A 25,460-nucleotide genomic window follows, 5' to 3' on the forward strand; every position below is an offset into this window, starting at 1 on the left:
CACATTTGGGTTTCAGGAAGAAAGCCAGAGCCACGATAACACATTGATTGGTTCATCATTTACACTCGAAAAAAAAAAGCTCGCAAGAGGAAGTGAAAACTCATTCTGACTTCTCAGTCCATCATCAGATCGCTAAATATAGAACGCACCAGCTGCTCCTTTCAAGTAATGCAATAAAATATTTTTAGTTATTTAAGGTATTTTGCACATATCACATTCAACATGTTTCAATTAGTTTAATCATGCCTGTATTCATTATTATTTTTAAATGGGTAAAGTATGAATGTTAAGATTTAAAATGACAATTTAAAATGTTACTTGTAAAATACACAGGTTAATTTTGTCATAGTCAGCTGATTCTACAATATTAAATATTGACTGAGACGAGGCGGCTCGGTGGTGAACTGGGTACACGTCCGCCTCACAGTAATGAGGGTGTGCAGGTTCGATTCCACCTCCGGTTCTCCCTGTGTGGAGTTTGCATGTTCTCCCGGTGTCCGCGTGTGTTTTCACCGGGCAATCCGGTTTCCTCCCAATCCCCAAAATATGCCGTGGGGACAGAGCGGTACAGAAAATGGATGGATGGATAGACTTTGAGAATAAAATCTTCTATTTAAAAATTTATGCCACAACAGTTTTCATTTTATTCAATATCTTTACATTTATTAATTTGGATAAAGTCAATTCTTAATAAATAATTGAGTTTTGTTAGGAAAATAAAATTGCTTGATTAATTCATTAAAATAAGTGTTTTTGTTTGAGGACTTCATTACCCACAAGACTTTACGGCGAGCTGCTGGCGGCGCAGCAGCTGGGCTCACTCGGCGGAAGCATCGGCAGCAGATCCGGCGGCGGCGGGTGGCCTGGAGTTTCTCTTCCACTTGAGAAATGTACGCAATTTGAGGACGGCCACTGCCGCATCCTCGATACGACAACGCCTTCATTTTCTACACCGGAAGGCGACATCACGCTCGGGGACGTTTAATGGCAAGCTTCGTGTAACTGCAAGACCCTCGTGAGGTAACCACCGCTACGTGTTTTTTTTTTTTTTAACTTGCATGCCAGTGCTTCGAAATCAATTAAAATAAACGTGCCAAGCTTTCAGCAGTAACTTGATGCCCGTTTCCTCATTAGGAATGCAAAAAGCGCCGCCAATTACTGTGACAATGAACGCATTTCTAGTAGTTTCGCACCGCACTTTTTACATTTTGGCCAAGAATGTGGGCGGAGAACCTCTGACACTGGACACTTGTTTAGGTAAATCTGCATTACTGATAGGAACAGGATGACGCGTGGTGTGTTCTGCTAATGTTTTGAATGAACTTTGAGGGGCTATTTCCCCCTATAAATAAGATGATCTCCTCATGTTATACAAGTGTTGTGCTCGATTTGGTTCCCCCGTGAGATTTTGTTCCCCCTGCCGCGGGAGCGCGCACGCCTTGTTTGGAAAGCGAAAAACCGATGCCGTACGGCGTCGTACGGCGTCAGCACTATGTTGTTTTCAATAAAAACATGAAGAACTCACGTTTGCGTCAGTCAATTTTAATTTTTATAAAGAATTATTCTCATTTGATGTCTTTAAGTTCATCCGCGTTCTGCCATTGAAGCGGGGTGCATTCAAAGACCAGTCGTACAGACGGAACACTCATTTACTTCACCAAAAAGCGACGATATAATTACGTGAGCTCTTTGGATAAACCTCGATGCAAAGAAACCCCTCCTTTTGGGTACCGTTACATGCTACAAGGAGTATCAAAGGAGACTTTATACTTAATTGTGATCATCATTCATCCATCCATTTTATTACTCAGGTATTTTCAAAGCAAATTAATATTGTTGCATTTATTAATTTGCTTTAAAATGACAGCGCAATACAATTAAAAGCTGACACTATAGCAATGTCAAACATTTAAGAAAAAGACACACACGTTTTGTGATCAAATCTTTCATAACGAGAATGATTTGAGTGAATTGATTTGAATGAATAATTGAGAAGAAACTTCACTTCTGAAGCCTCCTTTTGTCCCAAGCAAAGTGACAGGTGGAGGGGAGGGGGGATAAAAATTGTAACAGGAACTCTATAAAAAATGTCAAGCCGTGAGAATTTGTGCCCCCCTCCCATTTTGAGAACGGTGAGTCCTGGACATCGACCGGCTTTTCTTTTCTATCTTCCTGGGGGTCTGTTCAGGTTGTGTGGCAAATTTGAACAGGTTCCCTCATTCCTAGGCCAAATTACAAGGGGGGAACACATCCTCACGGCGGCCCCGTGAGGATATGTCCCCCACCCCCTTATTTTGAGAACAGTGAGTCCTGGACTCCAACTGTTTTTTTTTTTCTGTCTTCCTGGGGGTCTGTTCAGGTAGTGTGGCAAATTTGAACAGGTTTCCACATTCCTAGGCCGAATTACAGGGGGGGGAACACATCCTCACGGGGCAGCCGTGAGGATGTGTTCCCCCCCCACCCTTATTTTGAGAATGGTGAGTCCTGGACTCCAACTGTTTTTTTTTCTGTCTTCCTGGGGGTCTGTTCAGGTAGTGTGGAAAATTTGAACAGGTTCCCTCATTCCTCGGCCAAATTACAGGAGGGCAACAGATCCTCACGCTGGCCCCGTGAGGATATGTTCCGCCCTTATTTTGAGAACGGTGAGTGCTGGACTCCAGCTGTTTTTTTTTCTGTCTTCCTGGGGGTTTGTTCAGGTAGTGTGGCAAATTTGAACAGGTTCCCTCATTCCTAGGCCAAATTACAACGGGGGAACACATCCTCACGGTGGCCCCGTGAGGATTCCCCCCCCCCCCCCCCATTTTTAGAACGGTGAGTCCTAGACTCCAACTGTTTTTTTTCCCCTGTCTTCCTGGGGGTCTGTTCAGGTAGTGTGGCAAATTTGAATAGGTTCCCTCATTCCTAGGCCAAATTACAGGGGGGGAACACATCCTCACGGCGGCCCCGTGAGGATATGTTCCCCCCCTTATTTTGAGAACGGTGAGTGCTGGACTCCAACTGTTTTTTTTTTTCTGGTGATTTGTGCAGTGATACCGTTATTACTGCACTTTATCAATTTCTTTGGCCTTATTTTGGTCAAACAACTTTGTTTCTTAATCATATAACATACATAAAAAATAATAACTTTAAACTTTATCAAGAAAATAAATACATTATTTTTTTTAAATAATAAAATAAAATAAAAAAATTAATAAAAAAAGCAAAATGAACGTCAAGCAAGCTTAAAATATTTAGCATTTAATTTCTGTACATGTTATACACAAAAAAGAGCCTTCGGTTGGAGGCTCCCCGACACATACAAGATGGAACCACCAGCAACACTTGTCACACTGAATCTGGTAAACAAAGAAAAAAGCAAGATCATACAATGCATCACATTTACAATAATTTACAATGAATGTTTAATTCAATATATTTCTTGATCATCACATGCATTGGTTAACAAGACCTGACATAATTAACCATCTGTTGTCTGTGTCATGTGTCGCTTCCCCACAAACAAAGCACAATTCAGATAAATCATCTGTGAAAACAAAGACAGAAGAATTGCTATGGTACTTCCCTGTGTAAAACTTAACTGAGTTGTATATAGCATTGATAGCACAGTCAGGACCATTATTTGGGTGGCAATAACATCTCTTGGGTGCATATTACTTACCAATCTCTAATAGAAGTGTGGTGGCGATTTGCAGCCTGTACCTATTTATATCATGTGCCTTTGCTGAGAAGTTTATTTCTTCATTTGAAAGAAGGTCTTCTGCAAACTGAAAAAGACACTATCAGATGTTTACAGTGCATAAAGAATGCTTTAAATGTTTGTCATCTTTAGCCTATATATCATACAAAAAATTCTGCTCATGGGCCCCCGTGAGGATGTGTTCCCCCCCTGTAATTTGGTGTAGGAATGAGGGAACCTGTTCAAATTTGCCACACTACTTGAACAGACCCACAGGAAGACAGAAAAAAACAGTTGGAATCCAGGACTCACCGTTCTCAAAACAAGGGGGGAACATATCCTCACGGGGCCCCCGTGAGGATGAGTTCCCCCCTGTAATTTGGTCTAGGAATGAGGGAACCTGTTCAAATTTTCCACTCTACCTGCAGACCCCCAGAAAGACAGAAAAAAAAAAACAGTTGGAGTCCAGCACTCACCGTTCTCAAAATAAGGGGGGGGGGGGAACACATCCTCACGGGGCTGCCGTGAGGATGTGTTCCCCCCCTGTAATTTGGTCTAGGAATGAGGGAACCTGTTCAAATTTGCCACACAACCATAACAGACCCCCAGGAAGACAGAATAAAAGCCGGTCGATGTCCAGGACTCAACGTTCTCAAAATGGGAGGGGGCACAAATTCTCACAGCTTGACACTTTTTATAGAGTTCCTGTGACAATTTTTAACCCGCCTCCCCACCACCTGTCACTTTGCTTGGGACAAAAGGAGGCTTCAGAAGTGAAATTTCTTCTCAATTATTCATTCAAATCAATTCACTCAAATCATTCTGGTTATGAAAGATTTGATCACAAAACCTGTGTGGCTTTTTCTTAAATGTTTGACATTGCTATAGTGTCAGCTTTTAATTATATTGCGCTGTCATTTTAAAGCAAATTAATAAATGCAACAATATTAATTTGCTTTGAAAATACCTGAGTAATAAAATGGATGGATGAATGATGATCACAATCAAGTATAAAGTCTCCTTTGTAATATATACTCCTTGTAGCATGTAACGGTACCCAAAAGGAGGCGTTTCTTTGCATCGAGGTTTATGCAAAGAGCTCACGTAATTATATTGTTGCTTTTTGGTGAAGTGAATGAGTGTTCCGTCTGTACGACTGGTCTTTGAATGCACCCCGCTTCAACGGCAGAACGCTGATGAATTTAAAGATATCAAATGAGAATAATCCTTTATAAAAAATAAAATTGACTGACGCAAACGTGAGTTCATGTTTTTATTGAAAACAACATAGTGCTGACGCCGTACGGCATCGGTTTTTCGCTTTCCAAACAGGAGTTGCGCGCTCCCGCGGCAGTGGGAACAAAATCTCACGGGGGAACCAAATCGAGCACAACACCTGTTCATGCAGAACTCGGGTTCCCTGGTCCGAACCAGTTTTCCACAAAAGCTGTCGCTGTCTATTGCCACTCTTCAACCTCGTCAACACTGGTAATGTGAGCCGGTATTGTTGTCATTGTCGAGTGCAGGGGTCCCCAACACCTGGTCCGCGGAACGGTACCGGTCAGTGGGTCACCTGGTACCGGGCCGCCAAGCCGCACAGAAAAAAAAAAAAAGTATATACATATATATATTATCGTCGATCATTTAATTCAGGAAAAGACGCTCGTCCCGGTCACGTGACATGTTTCCCCAGTCGAGCTCGCAAAGCTAGCAAAAATGAGTAAGAATTGATTTTGTAAAATATAAAAACATTGGCGATTCTCTCCCAATTACATCCGTCGGTTCAGGTCAAGACGCTCGACTCGGTCACGTGACGTCACCTCAGTCGAGCCCGCAAAGCAAGCAAAATTGAGCAAGAAACAGAGATGTTTGGAAAGCTTCTTCGGAAAGGGAAAAAAGCCCAATGAGGAGACGGAAGAAGAAGAGGCTACGACTTCTAAGAAAAGGAAAGTTGCATTTAAAAGAACATTTCTGGAGTCCTACTTAAAATATTGATTTATCGCCACAGGTGACTCTGACGCGCCAAGCCCACTGCATAATATGCGGCGACAGGTTAGCTAACGAGGAAATGAAACCTTCAAAACTGCTTCGACTGTCAGGCTGGGTTCAAGGCAGAGGACTCGGATGCAGAGTCTTTCTTACACTGATTTATTCCAACAGGTGGGAGACAGAAAAAGCAACTCAAGGCGCCTCTTACTGAGGGAAAAACATTTGGCAAAAAGTACAAACAAAAAACGTCACACTCAGGCGAGACAGAAAAAGTAACTCAAGGCGCCTCTTACTGAGGGAAAACATTTGGCAAAAAGTACAAACAAAAAACGTCACACTCAGGCGAGACAGAAAGGAGGTTTCTTGCTAGATATTCTCGCTACAAGGAATCGCTGGTGGTCAGGACGACACAAGACACACTGGCACAAGACAAGGGGAAGACACGGACTAAATACACACAAAAGGGCGGGGACACAGGTGCAGACAATTAGTCCCAACGACACAGGTGTACACAATCGGGATCAGGGAATACAAGACAACAGAAGCACAGAGGAAGGAACCACAAACTGAAACGGGAGGGTTGACAAAATAAAACAGGAAGTGAAGCCACGACACAAGACAAGACAAAAATCCGAAAAATAAACATGACAGCATGACATCGGCACATGGAGACCAAGCATCCTGTATTAAAAGACAAACCTTAACCACTTCGGGTGTCATTGTCTCCGATTACCCCTAGATGGGACCGGCTTGTTTCTGAGAAACAAACTCAGTGCTCCCACTAATGCAACGTAATGGTGAGTTTTATTTTTATGTCGTTTATACTTGTTTTAATGCCAGTCGTATCATTTTATTTCATCGTATTTATTCATTTATTATAAATGTATTATTTATTCATATAAATGTACTATTTATTTATATAAAGGCCGGTCCGCGAAAATATTTCTGACACGTAACCGATTCGTGGCGCAAAAAAGGTTGGGGACCGCTGGTGTGTGTGACATAACACTGGGGGGTATTCCACAAGGCAGGTTATGTGAAAACTCTGAGTAATTTAGTTACCCTGGAAACGAAGGAAACTCTGAGTTATCTGTTCTAGAAAGAGAGGTAACTTAAACTCTGGGTCAGTTACTGCCACGCCCTGCTGTGGTGTGTTTAGCTTGCGAGCGGTGCAAGTGAGGATAATGGACTTCAAATGTGGTAAAAAGAAGAGGAAAGGCGGTGTGGAGAGGGACAAAAAACGAAAGACGCTGGAGGAGTACGTGGCCAGATGCAGAAAAGTTACGGATTTATTCAGCCCCCCCCACACAAACACACATGGTGCCATTAAAAACTTTGTGTGTGCCCGCGTGTGTATGCATGCCATTTTGCATGTGTTGTGTGCATATGTGCCGCTGCCATGTAATAAGGCTGTCCCTCTGCTGATTTATTGTTAGATTTAGTTCTGGTTAATTTTGTAAGTTGAGTCATTTGTTATTCTTTCTTACATGCACATTTCTCTAAACTTTTTAACTGGCCCTGGCTAAATTAATATTAAAATATATGTCTGTTTCCTATGGAAAGGTGGAAATCTTGCCAGTTTTGGTGCTTCAGAGAGTCGGCCCAGTACTACCTCAGAGCCGCTGACAGGTAAAGAACAGACGGTCACCTATCAATGCATGGGATTGAATAGGCTATGACTATGCATGAAACATTTTGAAAAAAAACAACATATAATTAACCATATAATTCTTTTGATAATGATTAAATGTGTTATTGTCGATAATATAATTATTATGCTGGTTGTTCTGACACTCCCAGCAAATGCAGAGTATACTGGCAAGACAAGTCCAGGCAGCAGTGCATGGGACAGACAGACAGTCAGACTCAGAGAGACCTTTTGATTATTTTGCTCGCCCTCATTCTAGAGATTTTGATTTATTTTTCCGGTACCATCCACAACAAAACCCAAAGAATGATTGTGGGCATGTTTGTGCGCACAAATGCTATATGTTTGTGCCCATGCATTTAAGTGTGGGTGTGAACATGCACGTGTGGGCAAGGCCAGGGTGGCCTGGTTACATAACGGACACCTGGCCTGAAAAAATCTCCCAGTCCAGCCCTGGTTACTGCGGTAACTTACTCTGTGAACATAACCGGAATTTTAATCTGTCTCCTCCCACACAAAGAAAGCAGTTAATCATGGATTGGCTGCTAATTCAAAATCTGATTGACATGGAAGCCGTAATAATTCGAAATGCTTTACATCGTGAGAGAATCTTCTGACCCGGATTAGATGTTTCATCATTTCTAGAAGAATATCTTTTCAAGCACTACTGGGTTTTTTTAACAGTATAATTTATCTCAATAATAGCAATAGCAGTGACCACAAGGGTGAGAAGCAGGTGGAAGAAATTCAGGGAACTCATGCCCTTCTTAACATCTAAGGCCCCATCCCTGAAGATGAGAGGCCAAGTGTACCCAGCCTGCGTCAGACGTAGTATGACGTACGGAAGTGAGGCATGGGCCCTGAAAACAGAACACGAAGACAAACTAAACAGCAGAAATGAGGATGATCAGATGGCTGTGTGGTGTGTTAATGAGGGAGAAAAAAAAACAGTGCAGAGCTGAGAAAGAAGATGGGAGTGGAGGCCATAGTGGATGTGGTGAGGACAGGCAGACTGCGATGTTACGGACATGTAGTGAGAAAGGACGAGAACGACTGGGTGAAGAAAGTTATGTCGTATAACGTAAAGGGAACAAGACCCAGTGGCCGACCTAAAAAGACCTGGCAGACGACCGTGTCAGCCGACATGAAGGCACTCAGCATCAACTACGAGATGGCCATGGACCGTTCCCGGTGGAAGAAAGCCATATCAAGAACCCAGTCCAACCCAGCGGCGCCTGGAAAACGGACTTTAAACCGATGATGATGATGATGATGATGAACCTTCACTTGCCGTGGAACCTCATGGTGTAATGGTACACTCGCCAGTCTTGTGTGCAGGCATCATGAGTTCGATTCCCACACACCCCGAACGAACGCTAATATCAGAGCAACCTTTACGCAAAGCACTATGTTTTTTTCATATTCTTTATAATATCGGGGGATGCAGAGCATTCCTTTTTTTCTGTTGGCTGAGCAGAACTCAGCGTTTGTTTTAAAATAGTATTTTTGTGAGTGTTGGTGTAGGCTACAGCGTCACATTTTAAATGACTACAATAGGTATAAAACATAATTGCATTTGCGTCAAGTATTAATCCACAAAGTGTAGAATTAACTGAGTGGACGTTGGAAAACATTTTGTTTGGGGTTTAAATTATTTGAAGTAGCCACCGAATTAATATTTTAGTTTAAATTAATACTGACCTTGTTTATTAGCGCGAGTCCATTTAAAATAATACAATTAAAACCAATGTGAGTTGCAACCACAGCCTAGCAAAACATGTCTGACCTTTTTGACTAATGTTTTAATGTTTTATTTTGAGCTGCTTCCAAGTAATTTCTTTCTCCCGTTGAATTGCACCTAAATGAAAGTAAGATTTCATTCCTACTTAAATTCATAACTATGGGCTATGCCAGTGGTCCCCAACCTTTTTTGCGCCACGGACCGGTTATGTGTCAGAAATATTTTCGCGGACCGGCCTTTATATAAATAAATAGTACATTTATATGAATAAATAATACATTTATAATAAATGAATAAATACGATGAAATAAAATGATACGACTGGCATTAAAACAAGTATAAACGACATAAAGATAAAACTCACCATTACGTTGCATTAGTGGGAGGACAGAGCTTGTTTCTCAGAAACGAGCCGGTCCCATCTAGACGTAATCGGAGACAATGACACCTGAAGTGGTTAAGGTTTGTCTTTTAATACAGGATGCTTGGCCTCCATGTGCCGAAGCAGTTTTGAAGGTTTCATTGCCTCGTTAGCTAGCCTGTCGCCACATCTTATGCAGTGGGCTTGGCGCGTCAGAGTCACCTGTGGTGATAAATCCATATTTTAAGTAGGACTCCAGAAATGTTCTTTTAAATGCAGCTTACCTTTTCTTAGAAGTCGTAGCCTCTTCTTCTTCCGTCTCCTCATTGGGCTTTTTTCCCTTTCTAAAGAAGCTTTCCAAACATCTCTGTTTCTTGCTCATATGTGCTTGCTTCGCGGGCTCGACTGAGGTGACATGTCACGTGACCGAGGTGAGCGTCTTGACCTGAACCGACGGATGTAATTGGCAGAGAATCGCCAATTTTTTAAATATTTTTCAAAATAAATTCTTACTCCTTTTCGCTAGCTTTGCGGGCTTGACTGGGGAAACATGTCACGTGACCGGGACGAGTGTCTTTTCCTGAATTAATTGATCGTCGATTAAAAAAAAAAAAAAAAATAATATATATATATATATATATTTTTTTTTTTTCTGTGCGGTTTGGTGGCCCGGTACCAAGTGACCCACGGACCGGTACCAGTCCGCCAACTGGGGGTTGGGGACCCCTGGGCTATGCTGCGATCTTATAGTTAGATGTTACATCAATGAAGTAGTCCATTCAAACTTGCGCATCGAGCAGCAATTTCCTCCCATGACGTTTCTCTCTTCTTCGCTCCTGCAGCCGTATTAGATTCACGGCAAAAAAATACGTTCGTACTCGCCATAGGCTTGCATAAGGATCAATAAAGTAAGACCGGGGAAGATGCCGGTCCAACCTGGCAGACCCAAACGCTCTGTGAGGGTTTGCAAGGAACGTCTGGCAGAATCCCCTGTCAGGAAGAGCTTCAACTCCCACCTCCGGCAGAGCTTTTCCCTTGTTTTGTGGACTTGGAGAAGGCGTTCGACCTGTATCACCGATGCCAGAGTTTGGTCCGTATTTCCGGCAGTAAGTCGGATTTGTTCCCAGTGAGGGTTGAACTCCGCCAAGGCTGCCCTTTGTCACCGATTCTGTTCATGACTTTTATGGACAGAATTGCTAGGCACAGCCAAGGCGTTGAGGGGGTCCGGTTTGGGGACCTCAGCATCGCGTCTCTGCTTTTTGCAGACAACGTGGTGCTGTTGGCATCTTCAGGCTGTGATCTCCAGCTCTCACTGGAGTGGTTCGCAGCCGAGTGTGAAGCGGTCGGGATGAGGGTCAGCACCTCCAAATCCGAGTCCATGGTCCTCGATCGGAAAAGGGTGGAATGCCCTCTTCAGATCGGGGATGAGATCCTGCCCCAAGTGGAGGAGTTTAAGTGTCTTGGGGTCTTGTTCACGAGTGAGGGGAGGATGGAGCGCGAGATCGACAGGCGGATCGGTGCAGCGTCGGCTGTAATGCGGACTCTGTACCGGTCCGTCGATTTACGCTCCTACCCTCATCTATGGTCACGAGCTATGGGTCGTGACCGAAAGAACGAGATCCCGGATACAAGCGGCCAAAATGAGTTTTCTCCGCAGGATGTACGGGCTCTCCCTTCGAGATAGGGTGAGAAGCTCGGTCATCCGGGAGAGAATCGGAGTAGAGTCGCTCCTCCTCCACGTTGAGAGGAGCCAGATGAGGTGGCTCGGGCATCTCAACAGGATGCCTCCTGGACGCCTCCCTGGGGAGGTGTTCCGGGCATGTCCCATCGGTAGGAGACCCCGGGGATGACCCAGGACGCGCTGGAGAGACTATATCTCTCAGCTGGCCTGGGAACGCCTTGGAATCCCCCGGATTGAGCTAGATGAAGTGGCTGGGGAGAGGGAAGTCTGGGAGTCCCTCCTGAAGCTGCTGCCCCCGCGACCCGACCCCGGATAAGCGGAAGAAGATGGATGGATGGATGGATGGATGGACAAAATATATATATTTTTTGCTCACAATGCAAACTCAATCATCTGCCTATGATGAAATGCAATGAATGTAACTGACGCAGCTATTGTGCCTCCACACCTCACTGCGAAAAGTTAAACCACATCAAGACTTACCTGTCCAAACTGTTACTCCCAAAATTTTTCATATTCAAGAGTAACAGTATGCATTTTCTTTTGGGTATCTGTGTGTGTAAGGTAGCGAGCAACGCAGCCAGTGGTGACGGCTCTTAATAGCAAAGCGGAAGCAACTGATAAGTGCTCTTGCGGCTCATATGATGAAAGGTGGAAGACGCTCAAGCATTTGGGGAATGTTGACAGCATGCCGAGTCATTGGACACGTACTGTCAAAGCTGCGCTAATTGTGACCTCACGACAGGGAATGTCAGAGCATGTTTTGCGCTGACGGTTGTGCAAGTCACCGTTGTAAACATCAGCTATGAACTGATCATTTCCAAAATCGTGACAGCTGGCCTAAAGGTTACTTTCAATTTACCATATTTTTCGCACTATAAGGTGCACCCTCATTGAATTTTTTATTTTAGAAATTATTTGATATATAGGACTCACCGGATTAAAAGTCGCATAATATAGAAGCTATACAGCGTCAAACTGAGGTTGACTAGGGTTGCGGTATGCATCCATTAGATGGTGCTGTGCTAAAGGGAATGTTAACCCAGTCAATGAAGTAAAGTCCAACTCCCTTTCTGTATGAAAGTGATATGCTTTGGCTTCTTGGTTCAGCAACCCCACTCATTTTTTTTAATGGTCATAAACTTCTTTCATAAACCAGTCAATGAGGTATTCAGTCAAACTTTATATATAAATTGCACAATAACCAATGAGCCCTCAGTAAACAATCGCGTTTCTCAAACTATCTCCTATAAAAGTGATTGGAACCGACTAAAGTTCGATCTAACACATTGGTACTGCTTACTTATGTTTCCCTTCCATATCAATCTGTAAATTTACTCAAAACATTAACGGAGCAGCCTATTTTGAAATGAAAGAGCCGCGTGCGTATAGCAGCTATCAGCATTAGCCACCAGCAAACTACCATGAGCCTCAGCTCGCAGACTTCCATGAGGCTCAGCAAAGTGTCATGGCGGCCCCCTGTAAACAATCATGTTTCTCAACCTCTCTCCCATAAAAGTGATTGGAACTGACTAAAGACCGTTTTAACACATTGGTGCTGCTTATTTATGATTCCGTTGCATATTGATCTTTAACATACTCGAAAATATTAACGGAACAGCCTATTTTGAAATGAAATAGCCTTGCGGGTACAACAGCTATTCAGTGACGCCCCCTGACCACGGTTGCTGTAATGCTGGGAAGCGATGCGACCTTGTAATTTACTAGTCGTACTAAAACGTGCTGAAACATCTTGGCAGAGCGCTGTGTACAGCCAGTATGGATCAACAAATTTATCAATTGATCCATATATAAGGCGCTCTGCATTATAAGGTGCACTGTGGTTTTGAGTAAATTTTAAGTTAAGTGCGCTTAATAGTGCGAAAAATATGGTACTTTTTTCCCCTTTGCACGTTAAAGAAACAAAAGAATCTTGGCTACATAGTCATTCAAACGTTAGGTCTTTGCTCTCGGCAGAGGTCAGCAAATGGATGCGAAGAAAAGGTTGATAGGCATAACGTTGGGTTGCGTTCAAAGAAAAAAAGGAGTGTGGCCCGCTGCTTTAAGGAATCTCAGCAGACAGGAAATAAGGCGATTGGTCTGTTTTGGGAGACATCCTGCTGAGTCGGCACCCCCCTCCCCTCTCCCCCCAGGCGTGTAAGAGAGGGAGGGAGGGAAAGTGTCCACAAGCATCCACAGGCAAAATCCAAAGTGTCCTAATGGGATGGGAAGTGCGCCACCAGCCACACAAACATTTCATTGTGTTGTTTGTAAAAGCATCGCTTCTTTCTGGTGGAGACATTTTCCTCTTCTGTCGTTCCCAGCACCTGCCCAGACCAACGCGAGAAAGGAAGGCAAAGCCTCTCTGTCACTCCAGCGGCCTTGAGAGAGTCCGACGGATCCGTATTCATTTCATCATTTGCTTGTGTGGAGGCATTCTTGAATAACTCTTAGCATTTTACTTTGACCTGTCACTTTTGTTTTCCCGCCTGCTCGTCGCTTTACTGTCGGCAGCCGCGGTTCTGCTTCATTGTTCCTTTTGAATCTGAATCAACGCGCAAACGTCGGCCCAGTGCGATGATATTCGCTTCCTTTGCTGCTTTTGTAAGGCGAACGCAGGAAGAGCCCGCGGGGGAATTCCAACATGGCTTCCCTTCCATGGATGTGCTCGTGGCCTTGTGGCAATAAAAATAGCAACGTGACATTTGACTGACGTGAATGTCTGTCATTTGCAACCCAAGAAAAAAAAGTTGCAAGAAGCCACGTCGGAAAAGCCCGACACAACCCTACCCCTTTGTCGGCATCCTACGCTACCGCACCCGTGTGGCTTTAAACTTGACACTTTGTAATTCAACTGTGTGTAGACAAACCCAAAGTTATTCATCTGGTTCCTATTTGTCGTGGAGCGTTTTAATAATATATGCCTGCTGCCGCCATTGTTGTGCAGCTCATCCTCCAGCCCGAATTGCCACCTAATCTAGAAGGAACTTTCTAGGTCGCCAGGGGATTACCGCAGTCCGGGGCGGACGGGGTGTTGCGAGGGCGGGTTGGGGGTCAGCAAATGAGTGGGAGTCGAGTGAGCGATGGAGCGCGGTTAGCGGGGAGTAATGCCAACGTTCTGACAGCCTACAAATGCTTGAATTCTATGACATGACTTGAACTGGAGAATACTAACGCCTGGGATTGCAATGGGTCAATAACCCTCCCGCCCCCCCTTAGCATTTTATGAGTCCATCATATACCAGCATTCCTCCAACGCTGCAGGGCAGGACAAACGCCCATTCGCAGAGATGCCACACAAGTCAGAGATTAGGCTGTCAAGCTCCACACGAGGATGAGGATGCCAGCCTCCTCTTCCGTCCCCCTAGCAACCACGTAACCCGCGGCGACGTGAGTTGAGCATGTTGCCATGGAGATTTGTAGGGTTTGTTTTCCGCATTGTTGTTTTTCCTCTAGCACCTTATTCTGTCTCATGGTTACATTTAATAGAGCCACCTGTTGTGTTACTTTTTTTTAAATGTTTTTTCCTTACTCATTTTTAGCATCATGTTCAACCATTTGCATACGATTGTGTTTTTTACTCCATCGGACGTAGTTGCTACTGAAATGATTTCCTTTCTGGTTTGTGTGTAGCCTTTTGACATCCTGACATCGATTTAGCCTAGAGGCTCTGGCATGCAGTGAATATACTTTCTGCATAAATAAGCGCGCCAGCTGGGAATAGTTCATCAAGAACACGCACGATTGATTTTTTTCCCTCTCGGGCACGTCGTCGTTTTGCCAATGAGGCCAGACAGGTGTTCGGCGTCCTCGCACGGCAGCAATCCCTCACAAATTGCGCAATTTATCCTGTCCAGCATTCAAGTAAATCACTCATGGGAGGATTACGTTTCAAGCAGTTTAAAAAAAGCAATAGTTGATATTGTATCGGCGCCCCTGCTGGATTCAATCCGCCTCCCATCGCGGCCTTTCTGTGACGCTAATGGCACTCTGCCTATGTCAAGTTGTTCAAACAAGTCGTTGTGGCTGTCAAAGAATGTCCTGGCACGCATGACACGCTGCGCCAGGTGGAATTTTGTAAATATAGAAATTATGCATGCATGCGTCAAGAAATCAAAATTTGAATAAATAAATAAACTAAGTACGAAACAAAATAATTTTATGGTGACAAATGTTATGCGGTCCAATAAATAAATGTATTTTTTTCTCCCTAGCACAACAACAAATATGCACTGTTTGTGTATTTTGTATCTCATTTGAATAGATATGGGGGGAGGAAAAAGCTAAACTATTGTGTTTTGCAGCTGGCGCCTGTCCAATGCACTATCCTGCCCTGATGTGATGCGTCATGGCCCCCTTGCTGAGCGGCGTGTGGTGGGAGCCAGAGGCGGTGGTGGTCGGCGCAGGAGGCCAGGCGGTGACCTGGCTGGGCGGAGGTGGCGCCCAGCTGGCCCCACCGGTTGCCCTCAGCACCCTGGTCGCCCTGCTGCTGGTGTCCGTGCTCTTGCTGTTGTGTGCCGGTTGCCGCGAGTGAGTACAACGCAGGATGGGAGATGACATCTTCTTTACGCACACCTACATCATCCGCCGAGAAAACTCTCCTTGAAAATTGTGATTGAAATACATCCATCCTTTGGTAATCTATGCAGGCCGAAGAAAGCAGCCGTTGGGCATCCCGCAGGCAACAGAGTCGACCTCATGGATGCTGTGAGTACACTTCAAAATGAAGAAACAAAAAAATATTTCATCTTTTTCTAATTAAAAGTGTACTTTCTAATTAAAAGTGTATTATTAAGAAAAAATAGATTGGCTTGTTTTAAGCTAGAAGATGACATTGAGAGTGGAGCTGCAATGACTTTCGCATCCACTGGGTGTCGCTTTTTTCCCCACACAGTCTGTTTTGGCATCCATCCCTCTGTGGAAGGTCAACAAGGACCAAAAAAGGCAGTCGTCTCCAGTGTTAGCATTAGTCACTTTCGCACAGAGACTCTGCCAAAATTGACTCATTGCAGCCATAACAGACCTGACGTTTGACTTTGTGTTTTACACAGAAGTTAGCAGAGGAGACAGAACATGTGTAGGAACATGAATCAAGTGAAGCACGTGTGGCTGTGGTCTAGTTTTAAGATAACAATCTTCCTATGAAAGCTCAAATGGCCTTCATGCCATTCGGCCAATGATGTCAATTTCCTTTCCAGGCGTCGGATAAAGAGATGGTCAGCCGGTTGGCCGACAGTCCGGTGACAGATGTTTGCGTCAGCAGCTCTCACGACGGACCTCTCACCTGCGGCACAAGTACGTGATGGCGACTCGGCTCATTCTCAACCAATTGGGAAGCTGCAAACATAATTGCCACATGCATTTGTGAAGTCCTCACAGACACGCAAGCCAGCAGCCCCCAGGCCTCAGAGGAGATAACCTCCAGCCAATTGGAGCGCAGGTCTTCCAAGTGTCCGCAGGGACGCCAGCTGCCCAGCATCCCGCCCAGTAGCCCCCTGCTGAGGCACACTGCCCCGCCCACCTCGAGGGACAGCACCTACGAGGTCATCCATTTTAGAAAAGTATTCTATTCATGAGAATAAAAACAATAATCATAATAATAATGTGTCAGGGTGTATCTGTTCAGTATGTTTTTTTTTCGTTTTGTTTCATTTTGGTTTATTTTTACAATTTGTTAATTCACAACAGTGTTTTTGGAACCTGCAAAAAAATAGACATGACATGTTGCTTTTTGTAAAATTCATGGCAACCTGGTGCTCAGTAACATTTCCAGTAAAACGTCTCACTTTTTTTTCTTTTTTTAAATTCAGGTGGTGAACATGTCTACAGCGTCCCGCGACATCAGCGTCGAGGACTCCCTCTACGAGACAGTCAAGGAGCTCAAAGAACCCCCGAAGAAGCTGGGACTCCCCAACGGTACCATTGGCCCATCTCCTGCGAACACCCCCCCTCCTCCGCCCCTCCTCAACGGCCACGCCGGCATCCCCAGCGGCAGCCCCGGCGCACACGAGTACGCCTCGGTGGACCGCAACAAGAAGAGCCGCTACAGTGCCGACCTGGAGGCAAAACAGCGGTCTCAAGTTGCCGGTGTTCCATCTCCCAGGCTTAAGGAGGAACCTGAAGATTTGCCGCCGCCGCTACCAGAGAAAGTTCTGGATGAAAACGAGAACCGGCACATGCTGATGAACGGACATGTCGGGCCCGAGCCGCACAATGGGAAGGTGAGTCGGCGTTGGCCGTTTGCGCTTTGCAATACGTGTGTGCGTCTTATTGCGCTGCTTGTCCACCCCCTGGGCCGATTTGAGATTAACCCTGAGCCCTTCCAGCTCTCCTCGCTTTACACTCATGTGCGACCACCGAGTGATTTGTTTTGTCCTGTCAATTGTGTGCGTGTGTTGTGAGAGAGCCAGCCGCTCTCGGTTCCGCTGACAGTTACTCTGGTGCTATGATGGATGACAGCTCGGCTTAGGCACCGGCGCGGCCGCGCTGTATGTAAATGCCCTCGGGCGGCGGTACGGTAAGTGCACGTGTTGTCTCCCGATCGCTATTGAGCGGCAACAAAGGGCAGCCCAGCCTGGCAGTTTCAGACGCCAGCCTCGCCCATGGGCCTTTTAGGAAATGAGGTTAGGCCAACCAATGGGCTCCCGGGACCGCCGGCGTCACAGTCCCAGCCTAGACACTCCACAATGTGTGCTTCTCTTTCACCGCCGTTGTCATTGTTATGAAGTGAGGATAATAAGTGTCAGCATGAATGACATTGCCGGTGGACACATGATGACTTGTCCGGTGAGCTCAGTTTAATCAGATTAGCGTCATTCACACTTGTCTGCCGTAATCCTCCGACATTTTACGTGTAAGTTACCAAACAGGATTCCTTCTGCCACAAAGCAAAGTTAACAAACACGGATCCTTTTCTGCTCACAACTGCATCGCTCAAATGCGCTTGACCGCGTTCGCCACTTAGCAATGACACTCGTGGCCAGTAAGAGGGGCTCACGCTGCCAAATTAGCAGCCAAACGGAAAAGCCTTCAGAGCTACACGATGTGTGGAAGATCCAAAAAAGTCATCACATGTTCATAAGTCACGTCGCCTGAAGATGGGGTGATGGGTGACGCCCGGGTCTAGTGTCATCGTTCCATCATCATCCTCACATCCTCCTCCTCCGCCCCCCGGTGCTTCGAGCACTCGCCTCAACCCTGATGGAGCAAAGTGTGGAAACGAGATAGTAAATTAGCAATTTCCACCTGATGGCGTTGGTTCCTGAGAGACTTTGTGGCCGGAGGATTGTTCTAAATGCTCGCTGGGAGGTGCCGTCAGAAAAGGCAGCCCGAAATCCCAAATGCGATCTGTTCGCATGTTTCCCCAGATGGAAGCAATTTGCTTGAGGCGAGCACCAATGAAAACGATGATAGAAGATCAGACAGCAGGCTCTAAGGTGGGGTAACCCACCAGGGGATCCTCTGCACTTCCCTTTGGTTGAAATGTTGACACATTTTAAGTGGGTTAAACTTTATGCAACAAAGTATTGAGAACAAGCAACTAAGTTACCAAATAAGATTCCTGTACGGTTTGCCATCCGCCTACCACAAACATGCTTCCTTACACACCAACCGGCCGAGTTAGCAGATCTGGCTCCTCGCGCGGCTAATCTGCCAAATGTTGCCTTTGTGTTTTAGTCTGGCGAGCACTCCAACGTGGAACCAATGACAGCGCAGGACATTAGCGCCAGCCATGACTACAGCAGCATCAGCGAGCTGATTGTGGCCGGGCCGTCCGGGGATCTTTACGCCAGCGTGATGGAAGTCTATGCCCGGCCGGTGGGGGGCACCGCCCGGGACGGCGGCGATCCGGGCTATGAAAGCATCCACATGCCCGACACCGGCTGCTCGGACGAGGAGCGCCCCGGAGTGGATGGCTCAGAACCAGACTACGAGAGCGTGGGAGACTCAGGTCCGAGTCGTCTTTGAGCGACCTATCATTGCCATCCTCCTTCTCTCGTGGGCTCGTCGCCATCTTTTGGTACACTGTCATCGGTACTATTAGCCACCTGGTAGCAGTAGCAAAAAACTCCGAATGACATCTACAGATTTCGGATTTCGAGATGTCTCAAAGGCCATTCCGGTGAGAACGCCAAACTGCAACCTGACATTGGTTCCTTTCATATCAAGATCATCTGCATTTCCGAGATTCAAAGTGGTGTCTTGGTGGCAACTTAGGGGTGGCACATTTCCCTTCGGGGGCCACCTGATGCGCCGGCCTTTCAGTTTTGTCACCATTCCGAAGGGGCAACAATAACTTTCAGGGACGTGTCCTCCCCTCCAACTTGGGCCCGCTGCAATTTCTTCTTTGAGCAGCCAGCCTACATGGCAACCCTTTTGAGAGCTCACCCTTCAGCGCCAACACTCCTCAAACGTGACTTTCTCACGCCAGCCACGTGTTGTCAATGCGCTTCGTTATCAAGTTTTTCCTGGCACTCCCACGTGGGCATCTTCCTGTGAATTTATTTATTTCTGACGATGTGCCAATGTGAACGCCTGGCTGGCTGCCATAAGAAAACTCCGTTTGGACTTTTCCCCCAGGTTTCCAGCGCTTTTCTTGAAGGAAAACATTTGGTACGCGTTCCCTTGACTTTTTGACAACTTCATTCGTTTGGACAGGATGCTAAATTCAGACGTTATTCTTAGCAATGACCAATGCAGATGATTTCGATGTGATCTTGACCTTATATCGTCTTTGGTTCCTTGATGTTGTCCAAGCGCAAGGTCTACAATCGTGCGACAGTATTTTTTGTTTCTTCTGCACAATTAAGGCTTAGTAGCACAACAATACTTACTAGAAAGCACTATTTTAACCTAGCTTTGCTTACGGCAATATAGTACGCTTGTGTTGATTTGTTATTTTTTAAATATTGTCATGATAACAAGAGCACTGACGTGCGTGTGCAAATGGCAGCGTCCGATGGTTAGTTAAATGCTTTGCGCTAGTAGCCAAACGTGTGGGGGGGAAAAATGCTACAGTGTATTGGTACATTTTGTTTTTGTGGTACTTTGTGAATTGTACTTTTTGTTTTTTGTGATGTTTTGTGCAGATTGCCTCTATGTACCAGCTCAGTGGCCTAGTGGTAGAGTGTCTGCCCTGAGACTAGAAGGTTGTGGTTTCAAACCCCGGCCGGGTCATACCAAAGACTATAAAAATGGGACCCATTGCCTCCCGGCTTGGCACTCAGCATTAAGGGTTGGAATTGGGGTGTTAGATCACCAAATGATTTCCGAGCGCGGCACCACTGCTGCTCACTGCTCCCCTCTCCCACAGGGGATGGAGCAAAATCACACAGGGATGGGTTAAATGCAGAGGACAAATTTCACCACACCCAGATGTGTGTGTGATAATCATTGGGACTTTAACTTATGTTTTTTGAATAATTCAACTTGTGGCTATTTGAGTAAATATAAACACGTACAGCCTGACGGGTCTGCTGTCGCGTTAATTAAAAAATAGATTAGAATTCTCAAATTTCTGCACATTTTGACCAAAATGTTATTGGTCAAATTCCAAAGTGAATTTAGGTTTGCTGAACTCTAGATCTCACATGACGCTGGCAGATTGAACTCCAAAGTTTTGTACAACTTAGGTAACTTATTTTCCCTAAAATATTTGCTCCTAACTCTGAAGTGCAAGTTTATGTTGTGTGCTGTGACCAAAATTTGAGGTCGGATTCTCAAGTGTGAAAAATGAGTGAATGTTGAAGTGCTAATCACATGACTATCGTGCTGCTGCCTGAAGAAAATCACGTGCCACATTGAGATGATTTACTGCCATGTGGATGGATGCACGTCCCAATAATCACTTCCTCAGTTTGGTAGACGCATACATACTGAAAGCCAATATGACCCTTCAACTCCCTAAAGGGCCCTTTATTTACTTTATTGGGTTGAAACCCACATGAATTGTCTGCTTTGTGTACATTGACAAAAACAAGGGCTCTCCGGTGTTTGCCTATTAAGTGGTAATTTGGTAAATCCCGTGACACATAAGAAGTAGCCTGCACGTTTACAAACTGGGTTAAAGCATAAAGTGTGTATGTCTTCTCCATTTCCCCCCTTTCTTTTCTCCCCCGTTTCTTCTTCTTCTTTGGGTCATTGTTTTGAACGCAAAGAGAAAGGCGGGGTTGGCTTATGGAGGCGTGTGCTCCGGTGGCCAATGGCGGAGCCTCTCTATCGCGGGACCGCACATGTTTACGCACAGCATTCCGCCGGTTGAAGCTACAGCATAGTCCGGACTGGAGCAGGCCGCAACTGGACGCGGAATTCTCCACATGGGATGTTTTTAAAACCATTTCGGCTCCTGTGAATGAACTTCAGCGAATGGCGTTGAGTGCGAGCCTTGAGCCCGACGATTAGAAGCGAACTCGTCGACGAAAAGAAGGTTGCGGGACTTGCTAGTAGCCATTTTTCTCAATCGTATGCACGTAACATGGCGGTTCGGCCGGCTCCGCGTTTTCTCGCCGACTTCCCTCTCAGCTAGCGAGGCAAGCAGCGAAAACAAACAGGTCGAGGCGAGGAAAAAAGAGAAGAAAGAAGATTGGCAGCCAATTTTGGACGTGGGAAAAATTGTTTGCTTGTCCTCAGCGTGGAAGTTGGCGAGGACGACGGCGTTCGTTGGAGTGTCGAGTCGGTCGAGTATGTTCCCGCTTCCAGACGTTTTGTCAGGGCTCCCGCCGCCGCTGCCGCCCCTTGACGTTTACCAGCCGAGCCGCTTCATGCGGTAAAAAAGAAAGAAAAAAAGATTTCAACCCCCGCCCCTTGGTAAATTTTCTTCGGACACCCGCGTAGAAAAATGCACAACCGGCGTCTGGTGAAGCGCTCCGTCCTTGGCAGCCGTGTGTACGCGTCGAGCCCGACCGGCGACGGCGCCCCAGTGACCGGAGTGGTCCAGGCTGTCAAGCAGGAAAGCGCCGAGGACGCGGGGGCCCGGCGCGGAGGAAACACTAGCAGCGTCTACACGGTGCTCCTGCCGGACGGCAGCCTGAAGGAGTTTACCGAGGACGAGATAACCTCCGCCGGCTTGAACCACACGAAGGGGCCACTCAAGTCCAGCTTGAAGGTGCGTACAAGCCCCCGCCCCAGCCGGGGTTGTTGTTGTGGCCGTTTCAAGCGCACCCTCCTCGGGGCGCGTTGACGGTCAGTGCAAAAAGGCAGGCTGTCATGAGGATTTGGTGACGTTCTGCAATGTGGGACAAAAGGGGCTCGACTGCGGGCTTGCGACGTGTTTCTTTTGAGCACTCGCAGGCGGCCGAGCAGAGGCAAACAAATGGCAGCCAGCCGTTTGGACCCCTGCTGGCCTCCGCTTTTTCACATTTGACGCAAAGTTGCAAGCGACGATTCCGTTTTAAGCGTCCCATTTAGCCTAAGATGACGACGCATTCACTCTTATGCACATACTAGTTGTTGTTTTTGTCACATGGCGTTACGTAAACAATGTACAGCAACAGGACGTTTGAGCTTGGTTTTCGTGGCTATTGCAATCAATTACTCGTTGTCAGTTGTCCCGTTGAACCACAAATGGCGCACATTTTGCAGTCTAACTGTAAAGACGTGTTTTGCAGTCAGCTGCGTGTGCCTCTGACTGCCACATAACATACGTTTGCCTGTTGATTTTCGTTTTGTCACATGCCATGATGCAAACTGCCAAACACTGGAGCTTGTAATTTCGTCACATTTTCACGAGTTTTGATGCCAGATGTTGGATTTTAATCATCCCATGTGAATAAAATGGCACACATCTCGCTTGATTACCACAATTTGTTTGTGTTTTGCTGTTAGGTAACTCACATTTAATTTACCCCTTTGTCTTCTCCAACAGCGGTTAGTTGTGTTTTGTGTTAACATGGCACGATGTCAACAATGCCCAATGCAGCCCATTGCTATTTTGACCACATCTTGTTGACATTTTGCCTTATGTGTTTAATTTTAGCACGATTAATTGTCATACAAGGAAAAAAAGAGTTAACCACGTTTGAATACAACTTGTAGAAAACTACAACTGACACTTGTTACAAATGGACAAACAGGTCGTCTATTCATTTGAAGCACCCTAAAAGTACCCTTGTCATGATTCACCTAGTTGCAAGGTAGTGTTTCAGGGGTCTCAATTTTATTTGTCCTGTCTGAGGATTAATACTAGGACCGGGAATTAATTTTATATTTGACTTTTCAAGGTTCTTAAAATAATTATAAGTTGTACAAAACAAACATCAATAGCCTTACTTTTGGAGGAATACAAAAATACCTCCTCCTTGTGGCGTTAAAGGCTCACTTCTATCTTATGGAGTGTATGTGGCCTGTTTTTGAGCGAGAGCATGCCTTCAAATCATTTAGCAATATTTTATTTGATTTATACAATTTGTGCACGTCAAAGAGAAATACAGTCAAACCTCGGTTTTCGAACGTCCCGGTTCTCGAACAAATCGGAATTCGAACAAAAAATTCGAGATTTTTTTTGCTTCGGTTGTCGAACAAAATTCGGATGTCGAACCTCGCGAGATGAGCCGAAAGGACCCGAGATGCTGACTGACTCCCTTCGTTATTGTATTTTCGTCATTTTGAGGATTGTATTAACCCCCTAATCATGCCTCCAAAGAAAGCAAGTGGGAGCAGTAAAGCCATCCTAAAACACAAAGACACTCTTAAGGCAATCCGACAGTGAGCGCCCGGCGCGCTGCGGTTGCGCGATCGGACAAAATGAAACTCCCTGCGCACTTAGGTCCACTTAAATTTCGGAAAGTGTACATCAGGACTTTAAAAATATTTTCTAAATTTCAGCGACGGCTCTGTCACAGTCATGCGACCAGCGCGGTGCAGTTGCGTGTTCGGCGGTGCGCTGCAGTTGCGCGATCGGACAAAAATGCGCGAATGAAAAAATGCTTTAAAAAGACGTTTTTTAGTCTTGGAACGGATTAATTTTTTTTCCATTATTTGTAATGGGAAAAATAGATTCGGAATTCGACCGATTCAGTTCTCAAACCGCTTTCTGGAACGGATTGTGGTCGAAAACCGAGGTTTGACTGTATATGCAGTAAATATTATTTGTGTTTGTATGACGAGACTGGCCGCCAGTCTCCTGACTGTGGACTCAAGTTGAGTAATGCATTCCATTTCTTGTTCTATGGTTGTCATCGCACCCCTTGTGATGCTCACCGAGCTGAAGTCTGACCATATTCAATTGTACGGCGTACTTATGAGGCGTGTTTTTGCACAAAGCCCCACATTGTTTTACTTTAGCTTCATTGTGTTTACGTTTGTAACCTTAGGAAACAAAATAACCCATATGTCTGTTTCCATGTGTGTCATGTCCACAAAAGTGGTTCGCGGTGCACAATGGACACAAGTGTCCCTCCGAGGTAAAAAACAAGCCATAAAATGAGCAGAGGCGTGTGTGTGTGCCCACGCTCTGTGTGTGTGTGTGTGTGTGTGTGTGTGTCAAGTTGCTTTTTGAAACAAGGGCGGTGGGGGGGTGCTTGCGGGTGTACGCTGGCCGCCCCCTTGGCGCAGCTGTGCCCGCGTTGCCAAACAAACCGTGAGGGCGCGCGCGTGCATGCACGCATGCGCATTCATAGCCACTTGTTGACAGCGTGCTTGTGATTTGGCAGCGTGACAAAAGAGGCATGACGATTGCAATGGGTGGCGGGAGATTGTCTTTGTTCAGGAGCAGGCTGCGTCAATGAGTTGCGTCTGGAAGGGATGCTGTGGCTTTTATTGAGAATAGCTTGTGTTACTTCTCGTAGATTTAAACAATGAGAAAATGTTTAACTTCCCCAACGAAATACAACCGAAAACAAGAAAATGTCAGCCGCCGTCACACAAGTGGGACTCAAGGAGAACATTTTGTAATGGCGTGTCATCACAGAAATTAGATACAAGTCGAGAAAATGTAAGGAATTGTCCATCATCTCAGAATTTAAACAGTAGAACTTTGAAAAAATGTCTCACACGTGGTTCATCATCAATAAGGTCAAACTCTGTGAGAAAATGTCCAGCAAAATGTGTCCATTATCAGCAAAGTCAAAGGAGACGATGTACTTGTCGTCCACTTGAGAATTGGCTCACATGTGGTGAGTAGAAGGAAAGTTCTCAGACAATTTCCTGTGTGGAGAATGTCACAAGTCGCATGGAACAAAGGAGTAGGAGCATCAGCCATCTTGCTGCTGTGAAGCGCTGCCGTTTGTAGCTCCGCGTTGGGGTCAAAGGCTTTTGATCCATCCAAAGGTGTCATGATAGATTGCGCTTACAACTACAGACGTATTGGCCCTCATTCACAGTGCCCTTGCTTAAGGCGGATTGGGAATTAGCGGGCGACCCAGACAT

The 25,460-nt window shown here is 45.6% G+C and overlaps 2 protein-coding genes across 8 annotated transcripts in view; both read left to right on the forward strand.

Annotated features, from left to right (window-relative positions):
* Positions 1-787: 787 nt before the first annotated feature.
* pag1 (phosphoprotein membrane anchor with glycosphingolipid microdomains 1) lies at positions 788-20,564 on the forward strand. 5 transcript variants are annotated; one of them, XM_088365560.1, is made up of 9 exons: positions 788-1,020; positions 7,229-7,294; positions 13,421-13,521; positions 15,401-15,626; positions 15,734-15,803; positions 16,295-16,391; positions 16,467-16,639; positions 16,907-17,317; positions 18,774-20,564. In XM_088365560.1, the coding sequence occupies exons 4-9, from the start codon at positions 15,445-15,447 to the stop codon at positions 19,062-19,064; spliced, it is 1,224 nt and encodes a 407-aa protein (XP_088221686.1). In that variant the 5' UTR covers positions 788-1,020; positions 7,229-7,294; positions 13,421-13,521; positions 15,401-15,444; the 3' UTR covers positions 19,065-20,564. The 5 variants fall into 5 exon arrangements, with proteins under 5 accessions (XP_088221686.1, XP_088221684.1, XP_088221688.1 ...); XM_088365558.1 differs by lacking the exon at positions 13,421-13,521; XM_088365562.1 differs by lacking the exon at positions 13,421-13,521 and having other exon boundaries at positions 15,746-15,803.
* Positions 20,565-21,302: 738 nt separating this feature from the next.
* The window catches only part of znf704 (zinc finger protein 704), a 50,235-nt gene continuing 46,077 nt past the window's right edge, over positions 21,303-25,460 (forward strand). The window contains exon 1 of one of the 3 annotated variants that reach the window (XR_015855091.1): positions 21,303-22,200. Coding sequence is in view for 2 of the 3 variants with exons in the window: in XM_088365553.1 (XP_088221679.1) it covers positions 21,934-22,200 (267 nt within the window). In the remaining variant the exon portion in view is untranslated. The remainder of the gene's footprint in view (positions 22,201-25,460) is intronic. The other 2 variants (XM_088365553.1, XM_088365554.1) reach the window with 2 other exon arrangements.

This window comes from Syngnathus floridae, chromosome 21 (genome assembly GCF_059516105.1).
Source record: "Syngnathus floridae isolate MCC-2025c chromosome 21, RoL_Sflo_1.0, whole genome shotgun sequence".
Taxonomy (NCBI): domain Eukaryota; kingdom Metazoa; phylum Chordata; class Actinopteri; order Syngnathiformes; family Syngnathidae; genus Syngnathus; species Syngnathus floridae.

What these genes read in the sequence shown, in the direction of transcription:
- pag1 (XM_088365560.1), top strand. Translation starts at nt 15,445, where the DNA reads ATGGCCCCCTTGCTGAGCGGCGTGTGGTGGGAGCCAGAGGCGGTGGTG. An exon ending in TTGTGTGCCGGTTGCCGCGA is followed by an intron (nt 15,627 to 15,733) that starts GTGAGTACAACG and finishes TCCATCCTTTGG; the next exon opens with TAATCTATGCAGGCCGAAGA. An exon ending in CGAGGGACAGCACCTACGAG is followed by an intron (nt 16,640 to 16,906) that starts GTCATCCATTTT and finishes TTTTAAATTCAG; the next exon opens with GTGGTGAACATGTCTACAGC.